The sequence below is a fragment of the Trifolium pratense genome, linkage group LG2 (genome assembly GCF_020283565.1).
Source record: "Trifolium pratense cultivar HEN17-A07 linkage group LG2, ARS_RC_1.1, whole genome shotgun sequence".
Taxonomy (NCBI): Eukaryota; Viridiplantae; Streptophyta; class Magnoliopsida; order Fabales; family Fabaceae; genus Trifolium; species Trifolium pratense.
In genome coordinates this window covers 21,511,494-21,524,186 of record NC_060060.1, presented here as the reverse complement: position 1 = coordinate 21,524,186, position 12,693 = coordinate 21,511,494, and the positions used below count along the sequence as shown (strand labels likewise).

Here is a 12,693-nt window from a genome sequence, read left to right as displayed (position 1 = left end):
TAGTTGAACATCTATGATGTTTGTCATTTTGCCTACCTGCAACAAAAATTAGATAGAGGTCATTCAAAACAAAAAGGTTGAAGAGAGATCAGTTGCCATTTATTTTATGAGAAGTTACCATTTTCTTTTGGTCATTAGATAGATAGATTTGTTACCATTTTTACTATCCAATCACTTATTAAATATTTCACGGCTCCTTTAGTAAATGAAGATAAAATGGTAGAGAGTATCTAACAATGGTTGTGAATTGTGATAAGTGATAACCAAGAGATATATAAATACAAGGTGACATGCATTATTCTTGCAAAGCAAATACCAATGAAACTAACAACATGGAGGAAGTCAATTGTAATAAGTATTGAAAGACACAGAAAAACAAGTACAATTGACCAATATGCCTCCTGGACCCTATCACTTTCTTATCATATCCGACATCTTTTGGCTACCAAAATCATTCTTATAACTTGAACCAATTCTTCACAACCTCCATGCCAAACATGACCTATCATTTCATTCCACTTTTGGTCTAATCCCCATGTTTCCATATCCGGTCGTTTCCTCACCCATAAGGCCTTAATCCAAAACGGTGCCATATTCGCTGACCACCCCAAAACGCTTACTCTGAACAAACCACTCAACATTGCCTCCTCTTGTTATATAGCATCACTTCTACAGACTCAATCGAGTGTAAGTTGCTCAAATCCTTATATGGCCTTAAGCAAGCCAACCGCAAATGGTATGAGAAACTCACTTCCACTCTTATATAGCATCACTATCATCAAGCATCTTCTGACCATTCTTTTTTCATTAAGAAAACATGTGCTTACTTGACTACTTTGCTCTTTTATGTTGACTATCTAGCTGGTAGTTCCTTAGCTGAATTTCAACATATCAAATTTTTAACCAATTATTTTGATAATAGTAGCTTGTGTTCCTGTCAATTCATGCAACAATTTATCAAGCAACCGCTGAAAGAGGAGGAAGAATAGTTAAAATGAAAGATACAATATCCAAAATCATGTAACAGAACATAACCTTACCAAATTGGCATGGCAGCTATGACTGCTATGTTGTCATATAATCATATCATACTTGGTAGCAAAATTTATATACAACTCAAAAACAGCCCTCATTTCTAGCAAAGTTAGCTTGTATAAATAATCAAGAATTTGTCTGTAGGTTTGTGAGTTAATCCTAAGAAAGAAATTTATTAGTCATGTAAAAAATATCACTTAGTCAACAAAGTTAAGGGATAACTCACTGCCATCAAAATAATGTCATGTATTTATTAGCTCATTGGTGTCTGTCTTTTAAATTAAAATAAAATGATGATTAAATGATTTTCTGTTTTCTCTGTATATGTTTTGAAGCTTGAATCCATCAACATGTATTTATTAGCTCATTGATCCTGCAGTACATTAATTGTGTGCAGAAACTATTTTACAAATTATTTGTTATGTATTGATTAATTGTATATCATAGGATTTACAAGATGGCTTAATTAAAATCGATATGGAAATTATAAAATTATGCTTAACTAAAAAGGATGGGTCTACATTGTTATGGTTACATGGTTGATGTAATTCCACATTATTTGGTTTCATTTTCTTAAAATTTTAATGAATTGATGGGTTTAGCTTATCTAATGCTACATTGTCATGTGTATCATGGGTTTAAGAAATAATGGAGGTTTATGGTTACAGGGATTATTCAGGAGAATAATAATAATAATGTATCTGAAAATATTCTAAGGCAAGTTGTTGCTGAAATGGAGGAATTGTTTATGACTGATGTTGAAGAGGGTAATCAACAGCAGCCAGAGCTAGCTCTAGTAGGTTCAAGTTGTCTGTTTTGTATCGTATGGAGAGGGAGGCTATATATCGCAATCGTTGGAGACTCCCGTGCTGTAATGGGTTATTTGGATCCATTTAATAGACTCAATGTTCGGCAGTTAGTCGAAGATCACAATGCTCATAACAGGCATATTAAAAAAAGAACTCAAGAAGTTGCATCCAAAAGATCCGACTATTGTGACATATAATTTTGATGCATGGCGTGTTGGGGTCATAAGTGAAGTAAGCAGATGTATAGGAAATGCATATTTGAAGCGGGCACCATTCACTTTAACCTCATCCTTCCGAGTCCCACAGTCGGAACTTGCACCTTCTGATTTTACCCGACCTTTGCTATCAGCAGAACCTGCAGTATCTTCAAGAGTTTTAAATGACGTTGATAAATTCATTATATTTGGATCTGGTGGACTTTGGAAATTGTTGTCAAATTGGCAAGCAGCTGAAGTTGTTCACAGCAATCCACGAGATGTATGCATGGCTTGTTCTTTCTAGCTACTTGTTTTTCCTATTATAATTTACTACTATTATGGTTTGTTTGTTTATGGTATGGTATGTTGGCCTTTTGTTGCAGGGAATCGCAAAAAGGATTTTGATGACTGCTCTACAGATTGCAGCTAGAAGAAATAATATGAGCTATAGTGAGCTTTCGAAGATTCCTACGGGACATGGTGTTATTAGGGGTCCTCGTGTTTCTGTTGAAGGTACTAGGCGGGCTTATCATGACGATATCTCTGTGATTGTTGTATTCTTCAACAAAAAGCCGGAACTGAATCCGACTGTGATGCAAGTGGTGACCTCGGTGCCAGGAATCGATTCCTTCAGAGGTTTCAATGACGCGATTCATCCATCACCTTTTAGATATCTTGATGATGTCTCTGAAGCACATCAATACCTTGAGACGATTGTCGGACACGATTAATCCATCATCACCTTTTAGATATCTCAATGTGATATCTCAATGTTGTCTTTGAAGCACTTAAATAGAGTTTGGTCATTCACTCAGTTTTGTGACAAGGAATATCATGTCTAGAACTGTACATAGGAAATAAACTTGTGTGACAAGGAATATCAAATTGTAACATTGCGCATCATTTAACATCACCCAATTGTCTTTTATAATTACATAAACAGATTTTTATATTTTTACATATTCATTCACTCTTTCATATTCAGAGTTTTATCCAATCAAACACTCACTCACATTCTTCTTTGCTCTCCAATCACATTTTATTCTTGCGGCACAGTGAAAATAGTTTCTTTCAAAACAGTATCTTGTTGTCGTGGCTTGAAAATATCATGTTTATGGTAGAACAGATGATAGAAAAACAATTTCCATGTCTTAGCATCAGAACCAGATGGCAAAGCTTTGGTTTGTGTTTCTGTCAAAACCAAACCTTATAATGTGGGATGATAAAAGCTTTGCCAGATGACAGTTTTTTAGCATCAGAAAAAGATTTGATATTTCCGGATGCCCTATTGACTTATATGGTATTCTTTCGTCTATTGCATATGATACAGTTAGCGGCTAACAAAATTTAGAACAAAAGGCATTCCATGCTGCTAGAAAACTTACAGTACTGTATACAATTTTTTGGTTAAAAAAATGACTTGAGTTTACTCATTACAAAAACAAAGGTGGGCATGGGTAGGGTTACTCCAATGTTTAAGGCGAAAATGGAAATTTTAAGTAAGATTTAACTTTGGCGCAGTGGCAATTTTTTGTTAGAAATTTGGTCGAATCAGACCCAACTCATGCCTGCTTGCAACAGCTGAGCGATTTTTTTGACTTCTCAGTTGAGCATGCTCCTAAACTGCCTGCGCATTTGGAAAGCAAAAACAAAAGTGAAAATCATCTTTCATCAGTAGCTCACATTGAGGACAAGTCGCCAGACAGTTCACCCCTTGCGGCACTAATTTCTTGCGTATTGGTATATATCCTCTCACCAGTCTCCACACGAAAACTTTAATCTTATGAGGCGCTTTCCACCACCACAGATCAATCCAGTTCCCTTGCACTCTCATGAGTTGAGTCTATAACAGAAGATTCCATTATGTACGAAGGAATTAGGCAAGTTTAATAGCTCACTAAACTATGCACGGATGCAAAAAAGATACATTTAATGCCTTTCCTTTTTCATTCAGAGGACAAGCAGTGTCGGCCAATCCTTTTTCATTCAGAGGGCCAAGAAGATACTAGTGACCAGCAACATGAATATATGCATTCCTCAAACGGATATGAACCTGACTCTGAAGTATGATACCATATTACATTCTTCTAGCCTCAATGGCATTTTAGCCTTTACCGACCTTTTTATTTGTCAAAGCCATAGTTTTAATTCTCTAACCGTAATGTGAATGTTGTGTGCATAAAAAGTGGAACGTGAATAAATAGAGTTCAAACGCAGATCAAATAAAACGGTTATGGCTGGTATATGAGAATATTTTGTAAAAGTGGTTGCTTTTCTGTTACAAGTTAGTTGATTTTCAGTTACATCATAAATACATACACACTAGTATTCAATATTCATTCATTCATTCATTCTATCACATTCAGATTTTTATTTCCACACTCTCAGTACTCATTCATCCTCTTCCTTTCTTCTTCAAGAAGTCAAAACCCAAGATCATGCTTCCATTTGTAAAACATGTTCTTTTTGGGACCCCTTATCAACAGTATCATCAAATTGAAGACCCTCAGGCATTTGCAAATGACCCTCTGGCGTGGTCGAGGCCACTGGTTAGGTATTACTCTGGCGAATTCTCCATGGCTGCGGTTCAGGCAAATAGGGATATGGAAGATAAGTGCCAAGTTGAAGTTGGCATTGATGCACTCTTTGTTGGAATTTATGATGGCCAGAAAGGCGACACCGTTTCCATCTTTCTTAGAGAGCAAATGTTCAATCAAATTATCAGTGAGTCTTCATTTAACTCATTTCTTTGGATGCCCTTTGAATGGTGTTCTTTGAGTGTGTATATGTAATTGAAGCATGAACTGAAACTTAAAGGAATTAAGTGATTCTATATCCAAGAATTGAGGAGATGGAAAATGTTTTCTTAATTATAAACACTACTGAAAACAAGAAAACTAATCTTGTGATGCTAATAATTTTTACACTACCATATTGTTGTACTTTTTGTCTAAATTGACATGTATAGATATATTTTTGAATAAAGTTAGTGTTATATTGCCAAGTGTAGTGTAGAAGTAGCACTGTTTTAACATGGAAGTTTGATGAAGAAATAATCTGGTTATAAATTGCAGCGCGGATTCAGCAGAATAATAACAATATGAATATAAATATTCTGATGCGAGCTGTTGCCCAACTTGAGAGAGCTTTTATGGAGTCTGCTGGAAGAAATATTTTTGTTAGTTCAGGTTGTTTGATTTGTTTCATACGGAGAGGGACGTTATATGCTGCCAACGTTGGAGACTCGCGTGCTGTACTCGGTTCTCTGATGGGCGTTGGTAAACTTAAAGGATTGGTTAGTAAACAGCTGGTTAGAGATCACAATTTACGCGATGGAGATATTCAAGAAGAACTCAGGCGCTTGCAGCCAAATACTTATGATAATTTGCATACCTGTTTATATCTTGAGAACAAAGGTTCAATCGAGACAACTAGATGTATAGGATATGCATATTTGAAGAAGGAGATCAATATCAATGAAAGCGAAATCCCAATTTGGGAAAGAGTGCCTCTACGTTTTACAAGACCTTTGCTAACATCACAACCAGATGTTTATTCAAGAATCTTAAGCAACTCTGATAAATTCATTATATTTGGATCTAGTGGATTTTGGAATTTGATGTCAAATAACTATGCTGCTAAAGTTGTTAACACCAGTTCACGAGATGGAATCGCAGAAAGACTTGCCACACTTGCTTTACAGAATGGGGCTAAAAAAAGGGGCAGAACATATAGTCAACTTATAGGGTTGCCTAAGAGTAATCAAATTAGTGGGTCGGACATACGCCTTTGCAAGTATGATCAATTTAGATCGGCTTATCATGATGATATAACCGTAGTTGTTGTATATTTGGACAACAACAGGTCAAATAGGGAGGGTGTGATGCTAGAGATGAACTCCTATAGTGGCTGCGATGACGGATTTCAACAATCAAAGTTTACAAATTTCTATAATAATGCTAATGCTTGACACATGTATACCTAGGAAATAAGATGCCATAGTTTTGTTTTTTTATTTACTCAGTTCGGTTGTAAGTGTCACAATGATTACGCCTCTGCCTTAATTTTCTAAATAGAAGTTTGAAAACATTTCTGTTACACTGCATACATACAGTTTTACAGTACTCAGTTGTTTATTATCTGAACTAGAGCATGGAGTAAGTAATTGTGAAAGCGTATACGGTATTCTTTCCTCTATTACATATGATCGATACAGTTTGCAGCGAACAAAATTTAGAGACAAAAAAAGGCATTCCATGCAGCTAGAAAATTTACAGTACTTTTTTTAAATAGAAGTTTGATTATGGTATTCTTTCCTCTATTACATATGATACAATACTTTTTTAAGGCCAAATAGGGTAGGAAATGATAAACTAACCTCAGTCCTTCCTGACATACAATCAAGAGTTTACTTTTCAGCGATAACTGACTCATCACAGATTGTACAAAATCAGGATGGTATCCCAAAGAACAGACCAGAAAAATTATTGTGGACTGTCCTTAATAAGATTGTACCTAAAAAAACATAAATGTTGTAGTTAGCCAAAGGGATCGAGCGTCTGCAAACTCTTGGGAGACTGATTACCAATCAATCACTAGGAAGTATAACGGTTCTGCTGTGCCACAGACAGTTTTTTGGAATCTAAGAGACTTAAGGGCCGGCCCGATGCAAGCCACTCAGAAAGGAGTGGTGCTCGTAAGTGGATTTTCTCAGATAATGAAGCCACGGAAGCTGCATTGCTGGCCGTAAGTATCTCAAAAACTAGTTATGCTTGATTGATTTCATTAACTAGTAGAGTTTTATTTAGTGAAACATTAATAAGTTGAGAAAATGGAAATAAGTATTAACATGTAGATAACAGAATTTTCTTTACAATGTTTTATTAATTCTAATGTGCAGAACTTCAATACAAAATGTAGTAGTCATTAACTTGCTTTTATTTATAGTAATATTATAAGCAACAGCACATTGAAGAATGGAACAGTCTCTGCTAATCTTTTTTTTTATAATAGTTTCCATTTTATGAGATCACACCATTTGAAAAGAGATTTCATCTAAATAGTAAGTACTCAGCAAGAATGGGAAGCATCTTTGAGAAATATTCCAACACTGATATATACGATCTTATGGAAACATCGACATTGACATTTAGACTTCAAATCAAATAACTGCCTACCATTTTTAAAGTTCATTTGGAGAGCAGGAATCTGCTGCAATTGTGAAATCTGCATTCCTAGAAATGTATCAAATACTCCAAGCCATACAGAATCAGAACCTGGAGCCAGCCCTCAACTGGGCCTGCCACTAATTAACTTGGATAGGTTTGCCGAGGAACTTAAAAGGAATTTCTGCAATCTTTTTGGGACATTCATACAACAGTTCCATTAAATTTATGAATGTCATCATGGAAGGAAAGAAGCAGGAATGGAAGTCTATGAGTGAGTTACTACGTACCAGTGCAAATTGAGACGGACAGGGAATTCGAGATCCATTCTGTCTGAAGGAACAAGTAACTGATGATAACCCTTTGATGTTGATGTCATGTCACCATGTCCTTTGTAAGCAGTCTATCTTGAAAATGTCCGAGAATAGCACACAAGTGTTTGAGTGCCTGTTTTGTCCATTTGGTATCGAGGCAGCAGTGCAGGCAAGGCATGCCGGTATCTAGTTGTGATGTCTGTAAGTTTCATATACCTGTAAATAGAAATTGTTTTTATTTATGATTTAAGTTTCATACTCTAAGTTTCAATAATAGAGTTGTTTTACCTTTTCAAAATTGCCGATCACACAATATTGAATGGCTGGCTAAAATGAAGAGTTTAAGAGAATGAGGTGCCACATTAAAATAATGTGAAGAACCACCTCCATGATCCAGATCTCTTCTTCCGATAAGTGTAAAGAACCATATTAACCGATTTCAATATCTTACTTTGGACTCTCTTGGCCTTGAAACACCAATCTGGAAGTACAAAAAATTTAAAACCAGACTTCTGAATAGAAAGAAAACCCAAGTATGCTGAAATGTAGAACTGATCGAGCAAGGTTTTAAATTGCATTATGTCAAAAAAAAAGGTTTTAAATTGCAGTCCGCATCCAGTGATCGGTTGAACAAAATAAGATTAATTGGGATGCAAATCAAAATATAGTTTATAATACTAAAACTTAACAATAACAAACATGCAGAAATTGGTTGTCTTTCTCCACCATAAGGCCAAGCTCCTACACAAAGACAATACAATTCTCTGCATAACCCATAAACACAATATTCCAAACTCTTGATGAAAGTACTATATTATAGTCTTAGTTACATTTTCTTTCTATTCACCATTTTTCTTTCTTTCAGCCCTCTTCTCCTCATACTTTCACTGTACTTCCAGTGCATGCTTAATGGCCTCCTCCATCCATTTTTCTCACGCTCCTGATGATGGTATAGAGATTGATATTAAATTAAGGAATTCAAATATGCACAAAAAAAACTAAATTAGTGAAACTTTTATCAAAAACATTGCTAAAGGCTCCCTCCCATAAACACTGTCAAGATTTCCAGAAAAAACTTGCCTCATCCCATAAGTTGTCCCTGGCAGGCCTCTTCATGCCTTCACCCGTCAAGCGTCGCTTTCCTACGTGCCTTTTTCCACGACTTTTTCCATATGTTGTCCCTGAAAGGCCTCTGCATGTCGGGCCTCTTCACGCGGCCCATAGGCGCTTTCTTTGGGGTCTGCTTCATAGAACTTTAATTTTGCGACGTCCTGTTTATTTACTTATTGTTTTAATCAAATAAGCCAAACAGCATAATCAAACAAGCAGAAACTTAATATAAGACAAAACAGGACAAAAAGATTTAAAGGTAAGTTGCATTGTTGTTTGTTTGTTGCAATTGCGTTTGGTTGATTTCTTTTGAACGGATATATCTGTTAAAATTAGAGATACACAAATAGGAAAAGAGAAAGAGACGGCTAGGGTTTCAATAGAATATCATTGCATTAGCTTGACATTACAAAAGAGTTACTAGAGAATATATATAAAACCTAATGGACTATAAACTAACAGGCCCAATAACATAACCTATTATTTTATTATTTAACACCTACTCTCAAACTCATTATGCATCAACAAGAAGCATTATGAGTTTGTCAAACAAAATACGAAAATAAAATAAACTACCAAATAAAATAAAATAAACTTCTAACATCACCCCTCAAGCTGAAGCTTACTAAGCTTCAAGCTTGTTACAAATTAACCCCAAAAATAAATCAAACTAATTAAGATGACTACCAACGGAGAGCATCAATTCACAGTCAACAGAGAAACCATCAAAGAGAAGAGCAGCCAGAAGTGCATCCAAACAGAAGAATCAATAGGGGGAAGTGCAATAGGGAGAAGTGCAATACAATCAGAAAAAAAGTGTAATAGGGAGAAGTGCAATGCAATCAGAGAGAAGTGCAATTGGGGGAGAAGTGCAATACAATCAGAAGAGAAGTGCAATAGGGAGAAGTGCAATGCAATCAGAAGAGAAGTGCAATAGGGAGAAGTGCAATACAATCAGAAGAAGCCAGAGAGAAGTGAAATAAAGAGAAACCAACTGTACCATAAAGAAAGAATCGACCAAAGAAAAAATCAAACCGGACCAAACTACATGGAAAACATTAGAACCATACCGAAAGCCAAAAAGACAAACAGTCAATTGACTCAATTCAATTCCAATAACAAAAGAACGGCTCGTTTCACAACTCCACCGGATCCCTTCAACAATAGTCATAAAATTGCTCTGCCAAAATTCTTGTTACCAGGGACAAAAGAATACAATATGCTAACCTTAAAAAAATCCAACACGTTATCCACCAATTTTCCTCATAATCAAACGTGTGGCCCTTTTCTTTTTCTTCTATAAAGCAATGTACCCAAAATCACAAATAGAGAAGACATATAGAAACTTATGAACACTTACAGACTTGTTGACCAACAAAGGTAATTGAAGCTACCGAAACAAATCCACTGAAGGAGTGAAACGCAAATTTCCACAGCATACCGATGCTTGCAAAATCAAAGAAGCCACAACACTCTTTTCCAGCCGATTCTTTCAAAACAACATGAGAAATATCTAACAAAATAATTCAAAATACCCAAGAATTCAATCAAACCAATGGTACAATATTCCCAAACTTTTGGGAACTCGGCAGCGGAATAACAAAATACAATCTAAGGAGGATCAATACAAGCTCTCGATACCATGTTAAAATTAGAGATACACAAATAGGAAAGAGAAAGAGACGGCTAGGGTTTCAATAGAATATCATTGCATTAGCTTGACATTACAAAAGAGTTACTAGAGAATATATATAAAACCTAATGGACTATAAACTAACAGGCCCAATAACATAACCTATTATTTTATTATCTAACAATATCATCATTAATTTCTTCTTCAGAATGCATAAGATTACGTATGTAGAACAAAAGAGTTGTGTGGTAGAGGGAAAGGAGTGTTGCTAAAGATTTTAACATCATATGATTGAAAAGTAATGGCCAATCCAATTATGTCAAGGTCAAAATAAATATTCATGCAGATTATTGAAAAAAGAGAGAGTTTGCTTGTAGCCACACCAACGATCAAGTAAGTAATTATTGTGGTTGAAGGTTTTAGCGTTACAATATATAATGCATACATGAATCTAGACCAGAAGTTTTTTTGACAGAATCTAGACCAGAAGTTAGACTTTATACTAGACTAGATAGGTCATGTAGAAGATTGTCTAAAGTCTTCAATCCAACTGTCCTAATTGAGTCCATTGATCTTACATTGGCGGCAGGGGTGTTCGCAGTTCGGTTTAGTTTGGTTTTGGATGACTAATTAAAACAATCGGTTTTTAGTTTTTTTGGATCGATTTGCCATTTTATTTTCATCGAGCAGCCCCACTTGAAACTAGCTAGTAACTAAGAGTGACTCGACCCAATATGAGAGTTAGCCTCGACTTAGTCCAGAACATAACAATCTATAAACCTTGAATAAGAAATATTCTTGGAATTGGTTATTGTAAAACAAATATTTTTAAAAACAAAAAGGTGAAATGGAATTTCTTTTATATCGAAAAATGTGGAGATATGAATACAATTGGAAGGTCATGTAACTATAACCCAGTTAGTAGTTGTATCGATTAAATTTGTAATGGTTTGTGTTTGAACTCGAGATTTCTCATTTTTGCAGATGTAGGTTTTGTTTGGTAGTTTGGATGGAATGACACGGAAGAATTTTGATAAAATGGAAGTAACAAGTAGAAGAAATGGAGGAGTTTGGAGATAAGAATTTTAGATGGTTCATTTGTTTTTCATAATATAAAATTCTTATGATTTGTTGGAACTATATATTTGAGGGAGAATTTTTAGGGTTTATATGAATTTTTCAAATTTAATCTATATTATTATAATATTCTCAAAACTAGAACATCGACCCGTGCGGTGCACGGGTCTGATTAGTTGTAAGTTATATAATGATTAAATAAGATATGATAATTCCGATAATGTAAGGTGTATGAAAAAAGTTGAGTAACATTAAACGATAGTTCACCAATAATTTTGGATAAATATTCATACAAAGAAAATTATGTTATATTACGGAAGATTTTCTTATAGACCACATTCGAATTCTTAGTCGTATCTTCACTGTTATCATCGATGATCAATATTTTTAATCCTTTTCAAGAAGTAACTCTTGAAATTGCAACATACAACTGACCATGTGAAAACACTGGCGACGGAAGATATATCCCAACATGCTTTAAAGATTGTCCCTGACTCTTATTAATAATCATCGCAAAAGAAATCATTATAGAAAACTGTCTCCGTTGAAATTTAAAAGGAATTCTCACGTCAGATGGTGTTAGAGAAAATCTAGGTATGAAAACCTGATCACCAATATTACTTCCTGAAATAATTTTTCCTTTAAGAGCACGTTTTCCCAATCTCGTAATAATAAGTCTTGTTCCATTGCACAATCCTAATTTTTGATTCAAATTCCTTAATAGCATAACTGGAACTCCAACTTTAAGTCTCAACTTGAGATTTGAAACTTCCGACGTAGAAATCGTGTTCAAAAATTCGGGAGTATGAACATCATCCACTGTTTGACCGTCTACATTTTGTGTGAGTGGAGTATCAAACTCAAATATGTTTTTTCTTCACCAGGAATTAAATCCAACATATAATCATTTATTGTGTCGACTATTGAATTTTTAAGAGCTAGTATAGCTCTACTTTGGAAATACGTTATATCGTTCATGTTTTGTAACAGTTGGGGATATGTGCTTTCAACGATAGAAGCAAGAGGATCACCTGAATTTGGAACAATAAATCTGATGGAATGTCAAGTTCTAAATCATCGTCGTTGTCATCTCAAATTTCTCCATCGCCAACACCCAAAACTCATTCAGAAAACAATCTTCTTTGTTCAACGTCTGCACTCAAAGCACCACCGAGAAGCCTCATGTTTTTACTAAATGTTAAAACTTCACAAAAATTCCAAAGAACCGAAGAATTAATAGTAGCATGAACAACTTCTGACCTTGTACCTTTGGGTATTACTGGTAGAATTTGTCTAAAATCTCCACCAAAAACAACAATTTTTCCACCGAAGAGAATGTGTTTATTTTTTTCA

The 12,693-nt window shown here is 35.1% G+C and overlaps 1 protein-coding gene, 1 long non-coding RNA gene and 1 pseudogene across 2 annotated transcripts; 2 read left to right on the top strand and 1 right to left on the bottom strand.

Moving 5' to 3' along the window:
- Positions 1-1,693: 1,693 nt before the first annotated feature.
- Positions 1,694-2,772, top strand: LOC123904376 (annotated as a pseudogene).
- A 1,707-nt stretch (positions 2,773-4,479) lies between these two features.
- On the top strand, positions 4,480-6,011 carry LOC123904375 (probable protein phosphatase 2C 43). Its single transcript, XM_045954050.1, has 2 exons — positions 4,480-4,765; positions 5,116-6,011. Exons 1-2 carry the CDS (start codon positions 4,480-4,482, stop codon positions 6,009-6,011), a joined length of 1,182 nt encoding a protein of 393 aa, XP_045810006.1.
- A 1,037-nt stretch (positions 6,012-7,048) lies between these two features.
- LOC123906802 lies at positions 7,049-8,455 on the bottom strand. The gene is made up of 3 exons (XR_006809029.1): positions 8,351-8,455; positions 7,809-8,001; positions 7,049-7,736 (listed from the first exon to the last, which is right to left on the bottom strand). It is a non-coding gene; the product is annotated as an uncharacterized LOC123906802 (long non-coding RNA).
- Between the last annotated feature and the right edge of the window lie 4,238 nt (positions 8,456-12,693).